The 24,509-nt window shown below is 37.3% G+C and overlaps 1 protein-coding gene across 12 annotated transcripts in view; it reads right to left on the bottom strand.

The window, feature by feature from the left end:
- The window catches only part of camk2g2 (calcium/calmodulin-dependent protein kinase (CaM kinase) II gamma 2), a 61,035-nt gene that overhangs the window by 29,163 nt on the left and 7,363 nt on the right, over window positions 1-24,509 (bottom strand). For all 12 annotated transcript variants that reach the window (XM_084092968.1, XM_084092969.1, XM_084092966.1 and 9 more), the window contains exons 3-6: window positions 10,381-10,440; window positions 6,107-6,161; window positions 5,177-5,242; window positions 1,973-2,045 (exon numbers count right to left, since the gene is read on the bottom strand). In XM_084092968.1, the coding sequence (XP_083949094.1) occupies window positions 1,973-2,045; window positions 5,177-5,242; window positions 6,107-6,161; window positions 10,381-10,440 (254 nt within the window). The remainder of the gene's footprint in view (window positions 1-1,972; window positions 2,046-5,176; window positions 5,243-6,106; window positions 6,162-10,380; window positions 10,441-24,509) is intronic.

Here is a 24,509-nt window from a genome sequence, read left to right as displayed (position 1 = left end):
GTAGTCTCATGCTATGAGAGCAGGGGTGAGCTGCTCTCTCGCCCCGCTGTCCCACACACCCCGCTGCCTCTGTATGCTGCAGACACAGGCCTGACCCAATACACAGTGCAGCCACCCTACAACAACTGCCGGAACAAGTTTTATAGTGAGCTGCACACAACACACTTTCTGTGACGTCATGACATGGTGATGGCTTGTTATAATAAATATTAATTAAAGGGATAGTTCACCCAAAAATCATTTACTCACCTTTAAGTTGTTCCAAACCTGTATGAGTTTCTTCTGTTGAACGTAAAAGAAGATATTTTAAAGAATGTTGGTAACCAGACAGTTGACGATAGCCATTGACTTCCATAGTATTTTTAGTATTATATGGAAGTCAATTGCTACCGGCGTCAACTGTTTGATTACCAACATTCTTTAAAGGTTTGGAACAACTTAACGATAAGCAAGTGATAAAATATTTTTTGGGTGAACTATCCCTTTAAATCATACTGACAGAAGATTACTTTCCTAGACTGCCCAATGATGTAAATTAAGGAATATTCATAAGCCAAGCCAAAAAAAATTCTAAATGTCTAGTTTTAAATGCTAGGCATCACATCCTCCTCATCATCTTTTTTTAAGAGCTCAAAGATTTTTTAATCGGTTTTAGCACTTGGAAATGGTATCAACATAAAAAAAACAGCAAACAATCAACACAGAATTGCAGATAATAGATAAATTAGTCGACAAATAAATAAGATAAATAAATTGCTACTTTTCTAGATAAATAGAAGGTCAACCTTACATTTGTTGGAACAACTGTTCTTTTCACTTAATTCAAGGGCACAAAAATGTGACTGTTATTATTTTTGTATTATTAATATACCATATCAGCAGTTGGAAACTTTATGGCAGGTAGAAGGATAAACCACTAAAGCGAACGGTCTGTTGGATCTGTGCGCTAGCACAGGTTAAAATTTTACAGTTTATTGCTATTTATAATGCCTAACTTAATAAAACAGGCTGTGTGATTACGAGGAATGATTACTTCAAAATGTAAGTCTGTATGCAAGTTTAAGGGACTTTATTTAAATTAAATGCATACACCTCTTTAGCTATTGTCACGTGCCAATGTGCCATAGGTTGTGCTCCTGCTCGACTGTCCCTGTTCGCTTCTTACGTCCCCGTGTCTAACATTCTCTTGTCTGTCTGTGTTCAATAGTCTCTTCCGCTCTGATGAATTAGAGGAGGCAAAATGAGTCCCTACCGCACACGCTCACCACCATGCCACGGTTCTGCAGCCTCTGTGACATCACGCGAGTTTCCATAGCAACCGGCCTGCCTTCAGCACTCCTCTGTCTGCCTTTACTTTTAAAGGTGAACTAATATGGAAAAGGCCGGTTCAGTTGGAGGTTCTGAAGGGGTGGGGTTAGACACATTTTTGTCCACCACATGCCGCTGATCTGTGTTTCATCAGTCATTACTGTAGAAAAAAAACCCACTTTCACGCAAACACACGATTTGACCTCTTACACAGACTCTACTACATCTACCGTAGGAAGATGAGAAGATACAAAATAAAAAATTGCTGTAACCTCTGACAAGCAACAAGGAAGCACTGTTTAATATTAATCCAATATGAAGTTCAGACTGAATGATGGCATTTAAGCAACAAATCTCTCCATCCTCTATTAAACATCCCTTTGATTGCTTTCTGCATTGTGCTTGTCATCAAATCACCCCTCTGGATTCGCCACAGCCAACTGGCCACTCTCTGACGTCAAGAAACACAAATAACAATCAAACAGGCAAGAAAACGGCCATCCATGTTCTCCAGTGACAAGTTAGCAGCCACACAGTGTTTAATGTCACAAGCACATGTTTGAGTGTGTGCTGATGACGCCACAGTGTTGCCAAGAGGAGGAGGAGGGTTTGGATGACGCAAGCTCCAAGATTGGCACATTTCCACACTGACGACATGACTCACCTTGAGGTCCCTGTGCACAATGTCATGCTGGTGGATGTGGCTGACGCTTTCCAGGATCTGATTGATGCAATGACTGAGAGAGAGAGAGAGAGAGAGAGAGAGAGAGAGAGCAGGGAGAAGGAAAAGAGGGACAGATTAGGAAAAGAAACCCAGGCATTAGTACAAGGATCTAACTCCAGATAGGAGATCAGGCACAAGAAATCTAGCTGAAGAATATGGCCTATGCGGAGAGACTGAGCTTTGTATGAACAGATAAATACTCTGATTTGTTTTATGGTTGTCAAAGCTGCCAGAGTAGCTCTCCAGGATGGGAATGAAGATACATTTACCATGTCATCCAAATGCCAAAACAGTTTTCCTGAAGATGAATAAATAGAGCAAACACAGTAATATTGTTTTTTTTTACAATTTAAAATAACTGTTTCCATTTGACTCCAGTCTTCAGTGCCACATGATCCTTCAGAAATCATTAAAATATGCTTAAGAAACATTTATTATTATTATTATCATTGTTGAAAACAGTTGTCCATTTTTTTCCAGGATTCTTTGATTAATATAAAGTTCAAAAGAACAGCATTTATCTGAAATAGAAGGCATTTGTGACATTATACACATCCATTCAAAGGTCAGTAAGATTTTTTAGTTATATACAGAAATCAACACTTTTAATTCAGGATACATTAAAGTGATCAAAACTGACAGTAGATACATTTATTATGTTACAAAATATTTCTGTAGTCAATGTCTCTATTCAGCAAAAAATCCTGAATTGTGTTTTTTTTTTACCACAGTACCCCCAAAAATATTAAAAGCTTTGCCATCACAGAAATAATTTCATTTTAAAATATATTAAAATAGAAATTGGTTACTTATTAACCAAGTTACTTTAAATTGTAATAATATTAGAGTTCATAATAATAATACCATTTTATTTTATTTCTGATCTATATCAATATTTCTCTCTCACACTCTCTATAGGGCATTTGTTGCTCCAGCAGACTTGTACTGCAGAGAGACATTTCAAGAAAGTGAGGCGACATAAATAAGCACCGTTGGAGCTGGAAAGAATGTTTATAAATGCAGAGAGTGGAGCAGCTCATTACGGAGCTCTGAAACCTGTTCAAAAGGTCATGACCCAAAGACAGACAAAGGGTTGGGAGGAGATGACATCTCTCTGAGGGAATGTTTGTTTGTTTGGAAACATACTTAAACCAAATCATTCAGAAATGTATTTTTTCATGTAAAGAGAGAGCAAAAAAGAGAGAGCTTGCAGAAAGAAAAGCAAATGGCAGTTGCGGAAAGAAAGAGCCCCATTAGAAATTCCCTAAAGCTCTCTTGAGGAAGGATGGCGAGAAAGGCATTTCTTGTGTCCAAATTTGGCAAAATCTGTGGACTGCATTCCATTCCATCCCATTACGGAGGCACTTTCCAGCAAAAACTCTCTCTGTTCTCCCTTGATGCAAACTCTCAGAAGCAGTCTTCACACTGTAAGTCTGGAGAGTGCTTTCCAAAAGTAATTGGAAAGTGACACTAATTTTGCTGTTCCGGCTTAGTGCTGAATATGAAGTGGATATGGACTGAAGTGCAGACAGTCAGCTTAAATTTAAGGGGATGCCTATTCAGGCAGAAGTTTAAAAATAACAATCACATTTCAGGCCAGCTTCCATCCCTGTTAAAGCACAGAGTATTTACATAGCTTGACATTATTTGAAATAAAAATATCATGTTTAATAATCAGTTGCGTAGCCCTGGCATTTAATGATTGTCTCACTGTCTGCCTGGTTAAAACCAGACCATTCTCAGTAGTAACTGAGTTATGGTCTGGCAAAGCTCCATAGACAAATCATTTCCAAAGGGGTGTCACCAACGGACGTCGCTCAAATGCCTCTGGGCGCAGTTGGATAGACCTAAAACCAATCAGAGCGATCGTCATCGTGTAAAGCCATATGCTGCGTCCCAATCTGCCTAAGTTACACTACACCATAAAAGTATGTACTCTTTTTGTGAAGAAAAGATATTTACTTTTGAATGTGTAGCAGAAAAGTAGGCAAGCTTTAGGACATACTACTTCGTCATCTTTATCGGACGGATCTGTCGCGTGCATCCTGTCACTTAAACTGCCCTGTCAATCATCATGTCACAGTTAAAATCCTCTATTAAATCTAATTTAATTCCCTACCGTTTCGGAGAGAAATGTAGTAGCACGTTCATCTGCCAGTGGGTCTTTCATGGAGACTGTCCTCATGTGTTTGCAATTTGAATATAATAATGCATTTAAAAGTTGAACGGACGTCGCTCAAATGCCTCTGGGCGCAATTGGATAGACCTAAAACCAATCAGAGCGATCGTCATTGTGTAAAGCCTGCCTCAACGTTTCTGATTGGTGCCGCGATTTCGACAGCATGGAAATGGGCTTGAATGAGCTCTTTGCCAGACTACTTCTCGAGCAAATCTGAATTTGCCGGAAGTTGTCTGGGTTTTCCCAGGCTACCAAAGGGCAGCATTAGAGTCAGAATATCTTCACTGAGGCCTTACAGTAAAGTACTGCGGTGGTGCCATGGTGCAGTGATGGCTCCAGACAGTAATACCATGGTAATATGCGTACATCACTATATAACTGCTATAGTACAAACACACACACAACCGTTCGGGGACAGTACTATTTAAAAATAAAAAAATAAAAAATAAAAATAATAATTATATATATATATATATATATATATATATATATATATATATATATATATATATATATATATATATATATATCTCTTGCCCTAAAAAAACAAACAAAAAAACACTGTTTAAAAAAAAATATATATATATTAAGCAGCACGTTTTCAACATTGATAGTAATAAGAAATGTTTCTTGAGCACCAAATCAGCATATTAGAATGATTTCTGAAGGATCATGTGACAGTAATGATGCTGAAAATTTGCCATCACATGGAAAAATTACATTTTAAAATATATTAAAATAGAAATCAGTTACTTAACAGTAATTTTAAATTGAAATAATTTATTTTTAAATAAATTGAAGTATTTTGAATTAAATAAATGCAGCCATGGTGAGCACTTCTTTCAAAAACTTTAACAGACCCCAAACCTTTGAACAGTATTGTATATATACAGAAATATATATACATATATATAAAATATTACAACTAAACACTGATATGGTTTTAGCTGAATTTTTTAACATACCTTGCATCTGCTTCACTGTAATATTCTCTTGCGACAATGTCTTCAAACAGTTCTCCACCAGTCACACTACAGGAAGAAATACAGGCTTTATAAACAGCTCAGGGAGGAGAACTCAAAACTATAAACTATAAAGAGCATGAGGCCTGTAGAGGAGTGTGTGGCTAATGGAGGGAAGTTTTATCACCGCGGTTCGGCACTTAAGTGTTGGGTGAGCTCTATCAGAGTCTTAATGACACAAGAGCCCTGAGAGAGGACCATACAGTTACAATCTACACACATGCATGTCTCGCTCTCACACAATGCAGTTACACAGAGGACTCTATATCTCAACAACACTTCAGACTCTGATAATCGTTCAACATGATGTCAACATAACTCAAGCAAAGGAGTTCAGTAATAAACCAAAGTATTTTAGACTATATGGTAGGGACGCACAACATGTATGTATGTATAGATGTATATATATATGTGTTAATTTTTAATGTTATCGTTATTGGCCCGGTAAGAAAATTTAACTGATATGTTAAAGCCGATAAATAATAGTTTCTTTCAGCAGAGACACTTCAGATGTGAACTGTTCGCCATGATGCTTTTGAATTGCTTGAAATATGATTGGAGTTATTTCAAAAAGGAAAATACAGTTAAGTGCAACGTGTGCAGCGCAAGTGTGTCATATAGGCTACATTAAATTATAATGAGAACAATATAATTGTGTGCTTGTGACATGGCCTTTAATGTCAAGACTTTTGTTTTTGTAATTGAGTTTAATAGTCATACATCAATTACATTTTCCTGTAATTAACAGTTAATTACAGCCAAACAGAGCTGGAAGGAAGTGGAAAGTGCGAGTATACAGGCCTCATCTAGGATCAATCTTGTTTAACAGCAGAAGTAAGAGGGAAGATCAGAGTGTCTGACTCAGATACTTACAGGTCAAAGACCAGGTAATGAAAGCCTTCTTCTGAGATACTGTCATGGAGACGCACTGTTGAGGGAAAACAGATAGAGAGAATGAGGTAAGACAGAGAAACAACATAAGCAGGATGAACAGAACAAGCTTTTATCCTTTTCTCGACCTGCCCATGAAGTCATCCTCGTTAGCTCAATTACAAAACCCAACCTTGCTGCCTAATGCCTTCTAAGGCAGCATCGTAAGTGACCCATTTGGAACGGCGCACACAGAGACCGACTCCACATGCCACACAAATAGAACTCAGCATAAGACAGTGGTTCTCAACCTAAAACATAATATTCGAAGGTCATACACCATATAAGGCAAGACATTTTCTGTATTTCTGTAATTGTTGTAATTATGACAATGTAGCTTGTTTTCAAAATTATTTTATTAACAGAAACTGGGACTATTTATATATTAAAGGGGACCTATTATGCCCCTTTTTACAAGATGTAATATAAAGCCGCATTTCCACCGCTGGAACTTTCCCCAGGAACAAGGGAATTTGGGGTGGTACTCTGTATGTTTCAACCAAACAGTTGATGGACCCCATTGACTTCCATAGTATTTTTTTTCCTACTATGGAAGTCAATGGGGTCCATCAACTGTTTGGTTACCGACATTTTTCAAAATATCTTCTTTTGTGTTCAGCAGAAAAAAGAAATTCATACAGGTTTGAAACAACTTGAGGGTGAGTAAATGATGACAGAATTTTCATTTTTGGGCGAACTATCCCTTTAACAGTTGTTTGCTATTCGAATTGACAGTTGAGTTTAAAATACGTCCGATGGACCGACAATGAGGTTCAGGCTTTATTAAGATTATATGCAGAAGATATTCAGCGTGAACTGTAAAATTACACACAGTCCTAATCTTCCTAATCTTCAGGGTGCTTCAGACCGCAATGGAAACGCAGACAGCAACAGGTCTGGGGGGAAAAAGTTCCTGGGACAATTTGTTCCGGGTAATTTAAGTTAATAAACCCCATTTTAATTAACCACAATGACACAGGAGACTGTGATACACTAATAAGGATACATAACATACAAATAATGGGCAAAATTAAATGAAATATTTTTACATTTTTATTTGGCTTACTCACATTTTAATTAAACATTTTTAATTACACTGAACTATTTTAGAACTAAATGAATTATACGTTTATTTATAGACAACATTTTCTCATGCTCGGCCAACATCTAAGATATTTTTTGTATTTGTTGCAATGCATTATTATGGGATTGTTTTCTCTTCAAAGGATACAAGTTACATTAGAAGGCAACACTATCACATTTTTTTCTTTGAAACAATGTGCCTTGATATATTGTGCACAATAAGACCGAGCTGTGAAAAAAGAAACACTGACTTCATGACCACTTTAAATTAAAAAGAATCACAGCTGACATCATTCGTGTCAGAGGAGGTACTGAGGTTCACATTACTGAGGGAACGGTGGCATTGCAAGTAAGGCAAGGAACATTTGTTATCCTGATTGAAAGTAATGAATTTGTCATCGGTAGTTACAGATTTGAAACAGTGCACCTGCCAGATCTCACACACGCAGGCATTAAGAGACCCCTTGGCTCGCTCTCATTGTGTGTGGGTCTGTGTAAATGACAGCGTGCATTAATCTCAGACATGTGAGAGGTGGCTGTGCTAGAGGAGGGCAGAGAGGACAAAGCAGAATTATATTATCTCCACATTCACCCAGGATCACCCGCGGCGCTGACACAAACACACACATTCTGACAGGAGGACTGTGTTTTTTAACACAATTCAGACTCATGGTGCTGTGAACAGTGTGTGAATGGAGAGAGATTTTAACAGGTTGGCCCTAATACTTTTGACTTTTTACTAGAGTACTGGTACTTCACTGGTCTAAAACTAAAATGGAAAAAAAGCAATAATACTAGTCGTGTGTGTGTTGTAGTAATGTAGCTGCTGCTGCAGATGTGTATAAAACATATTTATATGTAAAATACACAATGTACTAAATACTTGGAGTCAGAAAATATTTTTAATTCCTCGAAAGAAAGAAATACTTTTATTCAGCAAGTATGTATTACATTTATGAAAGTGACAGTAAAGAAATTTATAATGTTAATGTAAAAATGACTTTTATTTGAAATAAATGCTGTAAATTTATTCTGGTTTACACAAAAATATTAAGCAGCACAACTGTTTTCAACACTGATAATAATAAGAAATGTTTCTTGAACACCAAAACAGCATATTAAAATGATTTTTAAAAAATTGCCATCACTGGAATAAATTACATTTATTTAAAATTGTAATAGTATTTCACAATATTGCTGTTTTTACTGTATTTTTGATCAAATAAATGCAGCCTTGGTGAGCATAAGATACTTCTGTCAAAGCATTAAAAAAACCTTATTGACCCCAAACTTTTGTATTTTATATTACTTTTTTATTATTATTTTTTTATATTTCTGAACATTTATTTGCTAATTTATTTTGTATCTTTGTTCAGTTATCTTTATCTGTCTATTGTTATAACCCTTCACTGAACTAACCATATTGGGAGAAAAATCTGGCTGAACAATAAAAGTTCCTTTTTTATTAGCATAGTTCTATGATCCCTTGATATCCGGTAATATCACAAATCTTGACATGTTTTACGAATATCAGTACCGGACACATAAATCAAAATCTTTTATTTTATTGGTAGGTGAGTTTTCTTTAGCTTAGAGGAAAAAGAAATTCTGCAAAAACACCAGTTTTGGGTGAATTTTCACAATCTGTTGAAGAGCTCCACAGGGATACATTGTTCCTTTCTTACATCTTGTTGCACTGAAAACGCATGCCTGAAGACGCAGCTCTGAGTGAGATAACATGAAGAATGCATGTAGATGCATGTGGGCTGTGTGTGTGACAGAGCTTATAGCTATGAGTCTGCGGGCCAAAGGCAGTCATGTTTTCATATCTGCTGTTTTTTTAGATGAGGGTTTGTTAACAACAAACCCCGCTGTTGGCAACATGTACAAAGGCTGTAAGTTGCCCTGCATATGTACAGTCTATGTGTTCAAGAAAAAGGAAGCAGAAAAGAACGAGTTTGAGTCTTTGCTGCCATAGGCCATGTGCTCCTTGAGCATGCTCTCTCTCTCTCTCTCTCTCTCTCATATACACACTTGATTGCTCTTGAGTTTACTGGCAGTCCATGCAGAAAACATGACAATCTGATCCTTTGAGAGAGAGTGAGAGGGAGAAAGAGTAAAAAAAAGAGAAAAAGAGAACATGAAAGAGAGAGAGAGAGAGAGAGAAAGGGCCATTTAAGGCGGTTAAACAGTAAAGGGTACTAAAGACAGATTTAGGCCACTGGGAATGGAAGGGAGGGAATACAGGAGAAAGAGAAAAGCGTGAGAGGAGAGATGAGATAAGAGGGTGGGAAGGGAGACAAATCCTAGAAAGAAGAAAAATGAGGGCTACAAAAAACACAAAAAAAGGGATACATCAAGCAACGATTATGGCTACTAATGATTATCAATGAACAATGACACACATTTCAGATTGTCCCTTACATAAAGGTATAGTATGTCTTCAGAAAACTTGGAATAGCCAAAGTCTTATGGTCTAATTTTATGTGGCATCTCTGTCCTTTTTGGAGTTTAAATTGTTTTGGTATAAAAATGAGCAGCTTGAACATAGTGTCTAACCTCTCATTCTTTGTTTCATGGAAGAAAATAATAACCTGAATAAACATGAAGGAAAGTAAATGCTGGTGTTAGTCATTTCCATCACGGTTAAAGGATATTTTCTCAAACAGTTCCGACCATTTTGTTTTAATCCTGTTGTATTCCTTCAAGTCTTCATAACTTCAAATTCCACAAAAGCTTGATCTTGAATTCACAAACTTTCTAACTTTCTCTTTTGCACCTGTTGATTACCTCAGTGTCCTTTATCACCATGCAGAAACATCTTACCACAGCACTCAGCTGTTCACACACACTGAAGTGAGCCTGAAGGGACGAAGCCTGAGACATTTCCATGATTTTGCATGAGCAGGAGATTTTGTCTGTGTGATCTGTCGTGTCAGCCACATCCTTTCTCATTCCATGCAAATAATATTGTGTTGAATGTGAAGCATGTTTGTACAGTATGTCTCACTGTACATCCACTATTTTCCTTGATTACTGAGGGGAGAATGGCATCAGGGCATGTTGCATGCCGGACTCGAATCTGCACCCCCTGCATTGAGCATATTGAGCACAAGCATGTTGTTGAGACTCACCTATGTTGGGATGTTTGAGCAGACGGCAGATCCGAGCCTCTCTCTCCAGCTTCTGATGATCTGAGGATTAAACACAGAGAGAACAATTCAGCACATTTAACTCCTGAACCTCCACACCTGTCAGAACACAAACATTATCAGTGAAGAACCACTTACACTACTGTTGAAAAGTTTAGGGTTTTTTAATGTTCCTAAAAAAAGTCTGCATGTATTTGATAAAAAATACAGTAAAAAAATACAGTTTCTCACACAAATCAATTCTGTTTCTCCTTTGGCTTCAGAAGACGGACTTTTATGATGTTTATAAATGGTGTTTTTGGTCATTTGGTTCACTTTCATTAAATGGAAATGACCGATGTGCTCAAATCACCCTGAGATGGATATTAATCCCAGGTGTAAACAGTGCCTGTGATGCAGTCAATGCAACCGTTTAGTGACATAATTAATGGCAGGCATTCTGCCCTATTATTAGCAAGAATATAGTTAATGGGCGAATGCAATGTGCATGAGGTAAAGATGTCCACTCTAGAAAGAAAGCGTCCAAGATTAATATAACTGCCCATCCTGAAATAACGAGCATCGATCTCTAAAAGGATACAAGGTCATAGCCTCTATGGGAAACCTTTCAAGATTTTTTATGGCAGGGAAATCAAACAGACACACAAACAAACTGTTTCTGCAGTGTAAATACATTATATGAATACATAGGTCTTCCCAGCCTATAAACAATTATGTTACGCACCACCATTCATGGTAGAGACCTGATCATGTGATATAAAGAATAAGCCAAAAGGGTTTTGAACTCTTGACTATGTGTCAGTATGGAAAAGCAGAGTTTCTAATGCAGGGCTGTTGGTATTTGGTGTTGTGTATACTCTATCGAAACCATGTCAAGAATCTTAAATAGAGTTGTCTGCATTACGCCAGACAACACCCTAGTTGAAAAGAATGCACATGTGCACCAAACACACAGTCATCTGCAGCAGCAGTGATCCACTAGTAGGAATTCAAATCATGAACTCAATGCAGGCACTCCTGCTGGGTCAGATCAGTCTCACTTAAACACTAGCACACACAGCGCTCTTATGCATAACATATCCTTAGTCCAAGATCACACAGTACCAGGTGTGTGCTACTCGTCTAAAATGAGCCAGACCTCAAACTGTAAGAAAATATTACAAAATATAATAAAGACTGAAAAAAAATTATAGATGTCCCAGGGTGTTTATGTACTCATGTTGCTATGTTCCTGTCGGAGGCCTTCACTAACCGCATGTGGATGTGGATCTTCTACCCAAAAAGACTTCAAATTCTCTGACAGCCCCAAAGCATGATTCTCAGAAATGACATCAGCTTCAATCTTAAAGGATCAAATATTAATCTAAAAACCATCACCACCACACTAACATCACACAGCCTTAGCAGCATTCACAGTACTTCTCATGAACACACACACACTTGAAGTGATGATGTTTTCGTCATATTTGTAGAAAAACATGTGGGTGTAGGATCACGGGTGGCTTAAAGCTTTTCTGAAAAGTGCTACCTAATAAACATCCCTCTGAAAGAATGAACGGTGACCGCTGTGAGTGATGTGAGTGATGTGCGTTTGCGTTCGGTTCATGGCAGCAGATGTCTTTATTACCTAACAGAATTAATCCAGGACATTTAATATTCGGCTCCCTACAGAACAGTTAATCTGATGGCTGAGCGTGAGAGACGGCCGTACAACGACTGCTGGCATGTAGGGAAAATAAACACACACATAAATTAAACACTTTGAGAATGTGTAATAAAACATTTCGTTTTTATCATTTGCTGCACCTTCCACATGCAATCTATCCACTGCATTATAAATCAAGTTTGAAGTAGAATAAACACAAATCCACTGATGGCTGTGATCTGATAAAGGCTTCGAGAAAGAGAAATGGCTTTGAGTGGCTCCCCTCCCACCTTTTTTTCTTTCCACTCACGCTCCTCCCTTTGTGCGATCTCTCTCGTTTTCTCTTTTTATCCCATTACTGAAGAGATAAATAAATGATGTGTTGTTCAGTGACCATCTCTAAAATCCAATTGGGCTAAGTGCTGCTTTCTCACTGTGCGGTCAGGTCCATGATGTCATGGACTCTCAGAGAGAGAGAAACGGAGAGATTCAGAAAGCAGGAACAGTGAATTGACTGCTATGAACGGTTAAACGAAACATCAACAGGTGTATAAGAGCCCTGAGATTGGATCAGCATAAACCTTTGATGACAGCGAGCATTCTAGACCAGCAACTGTATGGTTTAAAACAAATTCCAATAGATTCCAACAAAATTCCAACAGACAGCAGGAACTTTCCACAAAACAAACACAATACAATTTATGTTTCTGTTTCAGCAAACGGTCAGTGAAAATAGAATTTAAAACCATTATTTGTGTGATTTTTTGGGGTCAGTAAGAATTTATGTTTTTTAAAGTTTCACCAAGCCTGCATTTGAGTAAAAATATACTAATAATAGTAATATAGTGAAATATAGTTTTTTTTAACCATCTAATAGTAACTGTTCTATAATATAGGCTAATACAGTAATATTGTAATATATTAATTATTTTGAAATGTATTTTATTCATGTGATGGCAAAGCTGAATTTTCAGCATTATTACTTTATTCTTCAGTCACATGATCCTTCAGAAATCATTCTGATGTGCTTATTTGCTGCTCAGAAAACATTTAAATTATTATCAATGTTGAAATCAGTTGCACAGCTTAATATTTGTATGAAAATATGGTAAATCTTTTCAAGACTCTTTGATTAATATAAAAGTTCAACAGATTTATTTGGAATAGAAATCTTTTGTATATCATTATGAATGTCTTTACCATCACTTTTGCTCAATTTAACGCATCCTAGCTGAATAAAAGTATTAATTTCTTAAACAAAAAACTTCCTGACCTGAAACTTTTGAACTGTAGTGTAATAATCTAGCTGTAAGGTGTTTATGCCTGCCAAGCAACGTAAAAACGTACAAATTCATATTGAATGTGCAGTAACATGTTCAAGATGTTTATCAGCTTTTACAACAGCACCATGGCTCATCCAATCAGAACTGAGTGTTTTTATAATGTACCATAAATACCAATCTGTTTTTAAAGCACACTTGTAAGAACAGCTGGAGCCGTTTATGTATATTTGCAGGTGCTCTTTCCAAGTTCCTTAAACAATAAAAACATCAAGTCAAATCAATACGTTTCTTTCATGTCTATCAATGGCTACAGCGAAATAACTTCTGTAAGCAAGTCAGTACAATAATGACACTTCAGCATGAGCATGAGCAGATGCATCATGGGCCGGTAACCTCAAAGGCACCCTTTAGAGAGAGTGTAAAACTCTGTGGTCAAGCTCTCAGTCTAGAGAAACACATATGTAAAATAATAAGAAAAAGTGCAACGGGGAAGGAAACCTGCTGCCAGATGCATTACTGCTTTTACAGTTACAATACAAAACAAAGAAATTGGTACCATGGTAATATATTCACTACATTGTATGCACACAAATAATCACCATATACCACTGTACAATCGCAGTACTTTTTTTTTTGTAATAGGTGCCATGCAGCTCTATAAGTCTCATTTCTGTTCTGGATTTACTAGCAGATGCTACACAGCAAACATGAATTGGCTTAATTTAGTTTAGTTGAGTCCTACAGCTCTGAAAAACACATTGACAAAATATGTGCACATATGCACAAGCTGCTCCTGCTCTCACAGATCCCAACACGTCACAGAACACGAAACTATGTAGTCAGCCCAGACTCTTGAACAGACAGTAGGGTCACTCCTACACATACTGGAAAAGGTGAGGGACTTTAATTAATTGCTCATTCTTCTCTCACATCTCCTCTGCACTCCAGAGAAGTGCCCTTGTTGTGGCCTTTTCACTCGTTCTGTCTGCTTGCTTTATTTTTCACCCTCTGTTGGCTCATCAACGCTGACCTTAGTGTCCTCACTGTTTACAAATCACAGGCTAACTCCAGTTGAAGACTACTGACTTTCTCCATCCCTTCCTTTCCTTTTCTGCTGCTCAGCTGTTCTTCCATGACAACAGACACACGGCGGAGTGTTATCATCATCTTGACTCATTTATCACAACCTGGCCATCTCTTTGACATGTACTGGTCCAATCTGTCCAGCCCTGCCCTTTTCCTGATGTTCTCTTGCTTTCTATTCTTTTGCTGTCTTACGAGCACTGGCAGTTCCTTCAGGAAATGCAAATGTAGTTCAGCAGCTGCTATTCCACAATGTTCCAACCGCAGTGATTCATAAGTGTAGATATCCATGTCAGTAGTGGTCATTTAGTAGACAAAAGCACTTAGAATGTCACGTTAAGTGTTTTGCTCAAGGTCATACAGTAAGTGTGATAACTCATGGTTTGAACCAGCAACGTTTTGAATGACAAGTCCAGGCCATCTAATATTGCAAAAAGGCCAAGTTCAGTTCAGATACTAATCACACTAAATATGTAATAAATGTAGAGTCTACTAAATATCTACTTCAAAAGTTTGAGGACAGTAAGGTTTTTTTTTTTTTAAAGAAATGTATACTTTTATTGAGCAAGGCACATTAAATAGTGACAAAAATACATGTTTAATAACAATAATCATGTTCCAAAAGATGTCTATTTCAAATAAATGCTGTTCTTTTGAACTTTTCATCAAAGAAATGAAAAATCACATGTATCACAGTTTCCAAAGATATTAAGCAGCAAACTGTTTTCAACATTGATAGTTAGAAATGTTTCTTATGCAGCAAATCAGCTTAGAATGATTTCTGAAGAATCACGTGACTCTGAAGACTGGAGTAATGATGCTGAAAAATCAGCTTTGCCATCACAGGATTAAATTGCATTTTAAAACGATTCAAATAGAAAACGGTGATTTTAAAATTAAATAATATTTCACAATATTACTGTTCTACTGTATTTTTTTCATCAAATAAATCTAGAGATCAAGGTTGGAAATAAGATAAATGACAAACACTTATTTTATAAAATTTTACAACAACAAAAAAAGAAGGAAAAAAAACCAAACAAATATATTTGCATTGTTCATTGTCAAGGCTGTCAGATAATTCCAGAACTGACTTGAGGCAGAATCTTGACTGACTACTGTCAATCATCCAAACGGGAACTAGCAATGGTTGATATTATTCATCTTAAAATGGCCAAATATCAGTTGATGAATTATGAACTACCAGACAGTATTTAGATTTTCAGTCCAGCAATGACGCAGCAAGTTCTCTCTCAGCAGTGGCATCACACGCTCATACCAGACACAAAATAAAAAAGAATATGAAGGGATATTAAAAAAATATTTTGTTTGTTATTCCTGTTCATTCCTTGCAGGTAAATACTGTACTGAAAAACATGTCTTGATTATTGTATACATATTTCACTTCTACAATCATTGTTGACTGTTTGGTAAAAACTCTATAAATTAACACTATAAATATCAAGATATATCTAGAACAACATTGATCAAAAAATTTAATATTCTGGTATTTGCAATGATGTTTTGAAAGAATGCAAAGTATGAAGTCAGTGAGAGCAGAAGAGGGTGTGAGACGATTGTTGATTTGGACAGGCTGACACTGCTGGAAGGGACAGTCAGAAGGAAACAGCTTCTACCTGGAACCAGATCCAGTCTCCTCTTATTAATGCAGTGGATGCAGAATTAAACAGGTCCTGCAACAGCAGCAAAGCCCAAGGGGAAATGTGTGTGTGTGTGTGTGTGTGTTAGAGGGATGTGTGTAAATATATAAGGGAGAAAGAAAAGAAAGTAAACCTTGTATATATGAGCGTTTTTTAATGAAATCCAGGCCCCTACGACACCTTATCGCTGGTTCAACGCAAGCGCACTGTGAGCCAAGCTGTCAGAGAGCAAATAAAAATGGTTCCAGTGAGACAGACACTCCAGTAATGCAGTAAAGTAGCTTGGTTTGGCTCTTCAGCTCATACCAATGAAGCATCGTACTGCCAGAATAAACAACCAAAAACAGCTCTCAGTATCTTAAGCATGAGAAAACACCACATCTCAGCCTGTCCATCAAATCGAAAGCCTGCAAATACAAGACAGACAGGCAGCCTCGTCAGCCTGATGTCCTCCGAGTAATGCACACTTCCAAAAACTGAGGCGATTGGGCCTGTTCCTTTTAAAATCAGCTTAAGGTGCTGTGGCGGGGATGTCTGATCCCTCGTCATCCTACGACTAATCTGCAGTGCAGAGTTTTCCTTAGACAACTGCAGGGGGACGTGGACGAGCACATGATTGAGTACACACACGTTTATTATAACATTATATCCTCTCCTGCCACCATGGTAACACTCACCTGACTTCTCTTTCCACCCCACTGAGCTCTCTTTCCACCTATATGCTTTCCTCCACATATTTCTATCATTCAATCTGTCTCAGGAGGTGTGTGTGTGGTGCTTTTTCTAGGGCTAATGGAAAAGCCAAACAGTTTATGTGCTCTTGAGGCCTACGGCCCACTTGAAAATAACTAGGTAATGTCAAACAAAAATTGTGAACAAACAAACAATTGATAAAAGTGTCAAAACAGTCATTCTCTGTAATAATTCACACTCTGACTAATATCACCACAGATATATGCATGAAAATTCACATATACACACCAAACTCTACTGGCTATCACATTTGTTAGTGTGCGTGTACATGGGAGCAAGTCCTCTCTGATTCCAGACACTCCCTGCATCATACCGGCTGCAGCTGTTGCATGTCGCAGGACTGGGTCCAGTCAGTGTTCTCCACCGCTCCGCACACGCCAGGAGACACAGCTTGTTTGACAGATGTGCTACATGTTGTTAATCTGTGATGAAATTAATTGTGAAAGACTGTGATGCATTTCTGACATCTGTTTTCTACTGAAGAGGAAGAAAAGATCTGGTCAGGAGATAAAACGTTGTAGTTGTTACCATAGCCAGCCCAGTAGCATCACATACTGACTCACCACTTTACCCAAAAAAATTAAATAAAAAAATAATATATTTGCTCAAAAGAGACACTAGACTTAAACAAAAAATATCTGGAGCCATTTGAAATTAGAGCCAACGACTCGTGATCCAAACAAAGATGCAACACGCACGTAGCATGAACAGTTGTTTTATAATGAAAATATAATTTCAAGATTTAAATCATAAACAGAATCTGTCTTTTAGATTTGTGAAATTACGCTACAGAAGACACACCTACACAAAACAAAACTGAATGATATGCACATTAACTCACTGCCAGTAGAAGCCTTTAAAAAGGGAAAAAGCAACTGTAGAATCCCTACAATATTTGCTTTATCCTAGTGGTTTTGATAATCTGCTACATCATAATCATGATGATGCCACACTGATCAAAACTGCTCATTTTGCATGCCTGGTCTTGCTTCGATGACACCAATAATGCCATAGAAATATGCAGGCAGAACAGACAATTCTACTTTTGATTCAATCAGTTAGGCAGGGAGTCTTTCACCTGCAGCACATTAATAAAGCACATGGGGAGCAGCAGTAGTAAAAAACGGAAACTTCTTAGAATAAAAGAAAAGGATAGACTCACTACTAATTTGGCATACGCTAAGCTAAGAGAGCCAAGCATGCTTCCTCTTCCTCTGGCTTCCTCTCTCAGCTCTGTAAGTCTGCGATGGATTGGGAAAGGCCTAGTGTTGTGGAAAGGCAGAATTGTTAACTTCAGGTTAAGGTCGAAGGATGACAGCCCCGGAGATGATTCAATAACCAGAGCAAAACAAGTTTGCCAGCTTTCCAAGCATTCACAGGCACAGCAAATTCTTTCACTCGAATGGTTCACTAGCTGTCCACCAACTGACCATTTGATTAGTGAGGTCCTAGTTTATCTCATTTTGTTTTAGCTTTAATGTTTAGACTACTTTGTTTTTTTCAAACGACAGCATGTTATACTTTAGCATATTGTTAAACTGTCAGCATGGTAAACGCTCTTAGATAAGTTGCGCCTCTAAATTCATTTAAAGCAATGCCACTACAGCCATTAAAACACTTTGACAAACAACTACACCATCTACAATAATAAACGGCAATTACTGTCTGACTTCAAATCGACTGCTGTGAACAAAGTTCTTGTTAGCATGTATAATCTGAAGGTCTTTATTTTTTTGGGAGAACCAATCACAATGTCTCATGATGATAGTTTTGTGCTTCTTTATACGTTTCGTGGGAATCAACCTACCTTGGCTGACTATAGTCGTCTCTGCATATAAAGCTGGTACTGGAGAATATACTTACTTACATTTTACTTCATTTACATGCCATGAGTATAAAGTCAGCATAAAATTAAATTTTCTAAATGCATGCTATTGATCTTATTGTGAATAATTCATCAAATGCATTTTAATCTTTTTTGACAATTTATTTTTTAATAAAAATGTCAAAACTCAATCTTACGGTGAAACAACAGACTTCTCGTGATGTATGCCACTAAAACCCCACCACTTACAATTGACTGCAAGCTCACATACAGATCCAATCAGCATCATACAGATAGAACCAAGTCTGTACATCACAATGCAGAAGAAAAGATCTATCGCAACATCACGACATGAACATCTGAGAAAAATATAAAATTCAGACAACCACACGACTGATCAATTATGACTGCTCTTGCACATCCCTATGCTCATTCAAGTGGTTTCAGTTCAAAACTCTTCCCTCTGATTGATTTCAAAGTTCAATACTTTTGTGGAGAGGCATGGAATGAGAGCAGTCCAACCACCAACAGCATTGTCACCATCACACTCTGCCATCAATCCACCCACCGAGAAGATAAAAAACCCCTTTCTTAACTACAAGATAAACTTCAGTCTTTTAGGAAGGGTGTGTATGTGTGCTTTGTGCAAGTTTATTGACATGCTATGATAAAAGTAAACATTCAACAAAGGACAGTAAAACTGTCAACCAGAATTGCCCTACTAATGGACTAAATTTCCAATAAGACAGCACTCACAATAGTGTATAACCTCTGTACTGAAACTATGCCCCCCACACTCTTCCAAAAGGGAGGGAAACATCCTATGGCCAGACAGAGCAATCACCTCAAAGGCTCTTGGCAGTTATTTCCTCATTAGGCAACTGAGTTTAAAATCCAAAACATCCAAACACTGGCTAATGGAAACAATGTTTACAATTATGCAAACTCACACCATCTCAGCTCAACTCTTTCTAGGAAGAATAAGCATAGCTGTTCTGTGTTAAGTGGAGGGAGTCTGGCTTTGTGCGCTGACGTGCTTCTCGTGTGTAAGTGTGAGCTTAAGCCGCGCGTCTGTCCCGCACCAGACCATCTGCTGATCCAGGGTGTCACTACATCTCTCTCCCCGATCCAACAGGGATTATCCTGTTACGTGATTTAGACGCCTGCAGATTCCCAGCAGTTAAAACAAAGCAGGTAGGACAAATCCCTCTGACCACTGCATGACAGCGTGAGAGAATAAAGCATGACCTGTTTGTGAATTCACTTCCAGCTCAATTCTGTCAGGGTCAAGTGTTTACTGACTGCAGGCTTGGTGTAGCCCATCAATATTATTCTAGAGTTCTAGAAAGATAAAGTTAAAATAATTTCAGCATGAAAAAGCAAAATTAAGTAATGTTAATGTATTTAAGTAAAAAATGGCCGAAATAACATCACTAATAACACAAAGCGCTTGAGAATGAGGTCACTACTTGTGTGCAGGGCTCTGTTTTACGGTCCCTCCAGAATAGCTTCAAATCTACAGCATCAAAAATATAAAAAAAGAGAGACGAGATTAAACCAGTGGTTCTCAAACTTTTAGACCCGAAGGCCATTGCCCAACACAATATTCAAAGGGCCAACATAATAATATATTGTTATATATAAATCAAAAATAAAAATGACAAAATCACAATTCATTTTCTTTTCCAGACGTTTTAAGAACTGAAATACAATAGGTATTTGGGGGGGATATTAATATTGATTAATTATATTAATTATTTAATGAATAATTCAATTAATTATTTTAATTATATTAATAATATTTGCTGAGGCACCCTATTGGTTGACCCTATTGAATCACTGAATTAAAATTAAAAACAATTCTACTCTGTAAACTGTCAATAACATTAATCTTGTAATGTTAAATACAAGAGCATCTAACCCCTAAAATATTATCTAAGATCTAACTCTAGTCTAAACACTGTTCCAAAAGATCAATGGAGATGGAGCTGGTGTAATGGAAAAATTCTTAATATTTACTACATTTAAAAAAAAAAAATCCTGTTTACCAACTATTGAGCTTTTTTTTAAATATAAAATGGTGTGTATTGCAGGATAATAGAATACTGTCCATGACAGAAAATGATTAATGCTTAATAGATAATTCTCAGTTCAGTGAAGATTACCAGGTCAAAAATTATGATCAGCTCTTTCAGCTCTCCTTCGACACAGCTTGGGGATAGTGACTTTAGCCTGAAATATGAATCAATTATTTAGGGCCTTGCAAACAACGAGTCAGCCACCTGAATAATGGTTTATCTGTGTCAATGTTTGTAGAGCGTGCCACATGGTACAGACTGTATCATCGAATACATTTTGTCCTTTCAAAATACAGAGCAACATTCATCGGTTTGAAATGAACAGAGCCTGCGGTGTAAATAGCATGACAGACCTGTGTTCTGTTTATGTGGAAGAAAAAGGTGAGCTTTTGTGTTGATATCAATTGTGCGATAAATGTGACTCATTACTTGTTGGTGGTAGGTGCAGCATATTTTATGATGTTAATCTAAAAAATCCCTAATGCTGAAACCCAATCACTTAAATGAAAATCTATTCAAACTAATGTTTAATCACCACCAAAATTCCTCAATTTTATGAAAATCAGCAAGAGTCGTAATGAAAGTTTATAGAAGTGCTGCGATTATTTCAGGGCACCTGCTGAACTAGAACTACAAACAAACTTGAAAGTGTTATATTTATGGATTGCATCCAAGAAACTCATCTTTTGTTTTGTTTTGTTGTTTGTTGAGTCCAAATTTTAGATTATTTTAATTCCCAACTAACTGAATAGTAGTAAATGTAACTTTTCAGAAGTTAAGTCCTCTGCTTTTAAGGAAACATGCACAGGAGGCTTTCCTTTAAACAAGACTACTCAAACTCCAGGGTAGTGAAATGATGGCTTCCATATGCTCTCAATTGCAAAACGAAATAAGCTGTCTGCCTTTTTTATTTTTAGCTCTACAAAACAAATACTCATTTAATAAATCAGCATATCTGCCAACTTGCAGAACATTTGAATATCTTTCAGCAATACATGACAGTTAAAATAAATACAAATGTTTATATAGCCAAAAAGTGTCAGAATTTTGTCGTTAACTATTGATCTGGCTATACAAACTCTATCGCTATGATCACTAGAAAACCCTTTTATCCCTCAGTATGTTAAATGAGCTAAAGCTAAATTTAAGCCAAAAACTAGGACTTGAGATAAATCTCCTCCGATCCAAGAACATTCCTTAGTTATAACCTATGCATGTGGCCAAGGCATGTAAACATTTGAACACTGATGAACTCAACGCTGCTAATCGGAAATCCTGTTTAATTAAGATTGCAAGTGATACTGAGCAAATGAGAAACGTCACCCATTCAAACTGGCGAGACAAATTAAGGCAGTTTTTCTTTCAAACACCCCTTTCTAAGCTATTGTAATTAAATTGTAGCTATGAGTTCATCTAAGGTTACAGGAAGGATTGTGACATCATCAAAGTAAACTCAAAGCATCTGAGAAGGGTGTGACAGGAGATTGGTACATACATCAACTGACTCAGAGCTTTAAGGTGTAGAGAGGTGAATGTCATGCAGTGTTAATCAGGAACCAGAGTGTCACAGACAACAAAGACTGAACTGTATGGGGGGGGGTCATTGACTCTCCTGACACCTGTTACACATTATACAGTCCAAAAGTCTGGGACAACTAGACAAAATTAGGGGTTGAGCAATATGTTTTTTTTTGTTGGCGATATTTATATTTAAAAAGCAGGGTGGCTAGGTTGATACAATGTCACTATACATTACCTTATGTATAAAGGATGTATAAATTGATCGAAAGTGGCATTTATAATGTTACAAAAGATTTGTTTCAAACTAATTATGTTTTAATTAACTATTAATTTAATCAAATCTATTCTATCCTGAAAAATTGCATCACATTTTCCACAAAAATTTGAAGCAGCACATCGGTTTTAAACATTGATAATAATGTTTCTTGAGCACCAAATCAGCATATTAGAATGATTTCTATTGAGTAATGATGCTGAAACTTTCATTACAAACTATGTTATCCATGTAACTCACATGTGTCAAACTCCACTCCTGGAGGGCCACTATCATGCAGAGTGTAGCTCCAACCAGCTGCAAAACACCTGCCTGGAAGTCTCTAGTAATTCTGAAGACATTGATTAGCTGGTTCAGGTGTGTTTAAATAGTGTTGAAGCTAAGTTCTGGCTTCCAGGAACTGAGTTTGACACCCCTAACTGAAATGTTTATCTTAGTATTTGTTCTTGTTTTTGTTGAATGTAAAACCTGATCCAGCATGATTTGAGAATGATCCCTCATGGAATCATATTCAAGCCCAACACATGCATGCATGCTTAACTTACAAGTACATAAAAATCTAACGAGTGCACAACCATCTCTCCCTCCCTTTGACACCTCTGGCCCTCACTGGAACTTACACACGTACATCATAAACATGCACAATAGTGTCTTTCCTTTAAATGTGCCCCAACACACACTCAGCCAACAGCCACTCTCTTTCCGTTGTGCGCACACACCATTTGGATGGGGTTCATTAAAAATTCACAGTTTGTTCCATTAAAGATTCACCACAGCAGTGCTGTTACGTTTATCAGGCCTCTGCCAGTCGCCCTCCAGCGAGCAGCGAGGAAGCATTCCAGGGCCCTGATAATACGACAAGGCCACGATGCTGCAGCTGATCTGAGGGAGGTCAGAGAGAGTGAGAGAGATGTGGAGAGGCAGAAAGTGGTGAAGGTCTTAGCCTCTTTTTCCATTTAGAGCTACGGCAGGCTGTGCATCTCAATTATTCAGCAGTGTTTCACGCGCCTCCTGACATCACCACTGCATGCTCACGATGTCTGCGTCTCAGCCACAGGCTCCACGCTGCCCTGGATCACACCACTGACCACCATCACACACACATACGCACGCTACAAGCAAGCACACTTCCATTAGTATGTTCAGCCAAACCACACATGGCCACAGAACTGTGTAGGAATAATGTTACATCTGAGGTCTTCAACAGGGGTACTGGACGGGTTTCAAATAATTTTAGTGACAAATACTGAAAATATGCATTAAATTCATAATTTTTCGTGTGCTGTGTGCGGATGCCCGTGTTCGTCCGCCACCATGAAGACCATTTCTGACAATATGAAAGAAAATATCTGTAGCTGCTTCCATTACATAATGACTTCAATGCATTAGGTTTAATGAACCAACAATGAACAACTTTTTGCAGCATTTAATTTGTGGCATAAACTAACTTTAGAAATGAATGTTAAATTATACTTAAAAAATGGTTTAGCACATGTAGAAATTAACATTAAGTATTGTTCATTGTCAGTTCATGACACTTCAATAGTTTCACAGCAAAAGTAAAAAGAAAGCATGAGATCAGAGCAACAAGGAACAAGTTCATGTTATTTGTTCTCAGTTACTGTGCTCTACATTTACATAATATTTACCTTTGCATTTCACTAGATTAACCTGAATTTTACAGGTACTAAAAATGTAAGCATCACATTCAAATAAATTCAATATAATACGTAACTGAAATTAAATCTTAAACTACACAACGAACAATAAGTATATATCAATAAGAATCTAACAAGCCATTTGGAGCACTACCATTAAACAACATACAAGAGTGTACTGCACTCTATATACTATAAGACATGAACATTTGACTGAGCAATTGCAGACTGTCCTGGCCTTTGCAAGATGATTCAGAGATGATAATAGCTTATACGTGTCTGTTAACAGGTTGGCATGTCGAGAGATCTCTCCGGGCTTTGATTAAGGCC

Source organism: Abramis brama (assembly GCF_963993115.1).
Source record: "Abramis brama genome assembly, chromosome: 19".
In the NCBI taxonomy this organism is placed as follows: domain Eukaryota; kingdom Metazoa; phylum Chordata; class Actinopteri; order Cypriniformes; family Leuciscidae; genus Abramis; species Abramis brama.
Note: the sequence above shows the minus strand (reverse complement) of the source record. Positions and strands in the feature narration are given on the sequence as shown.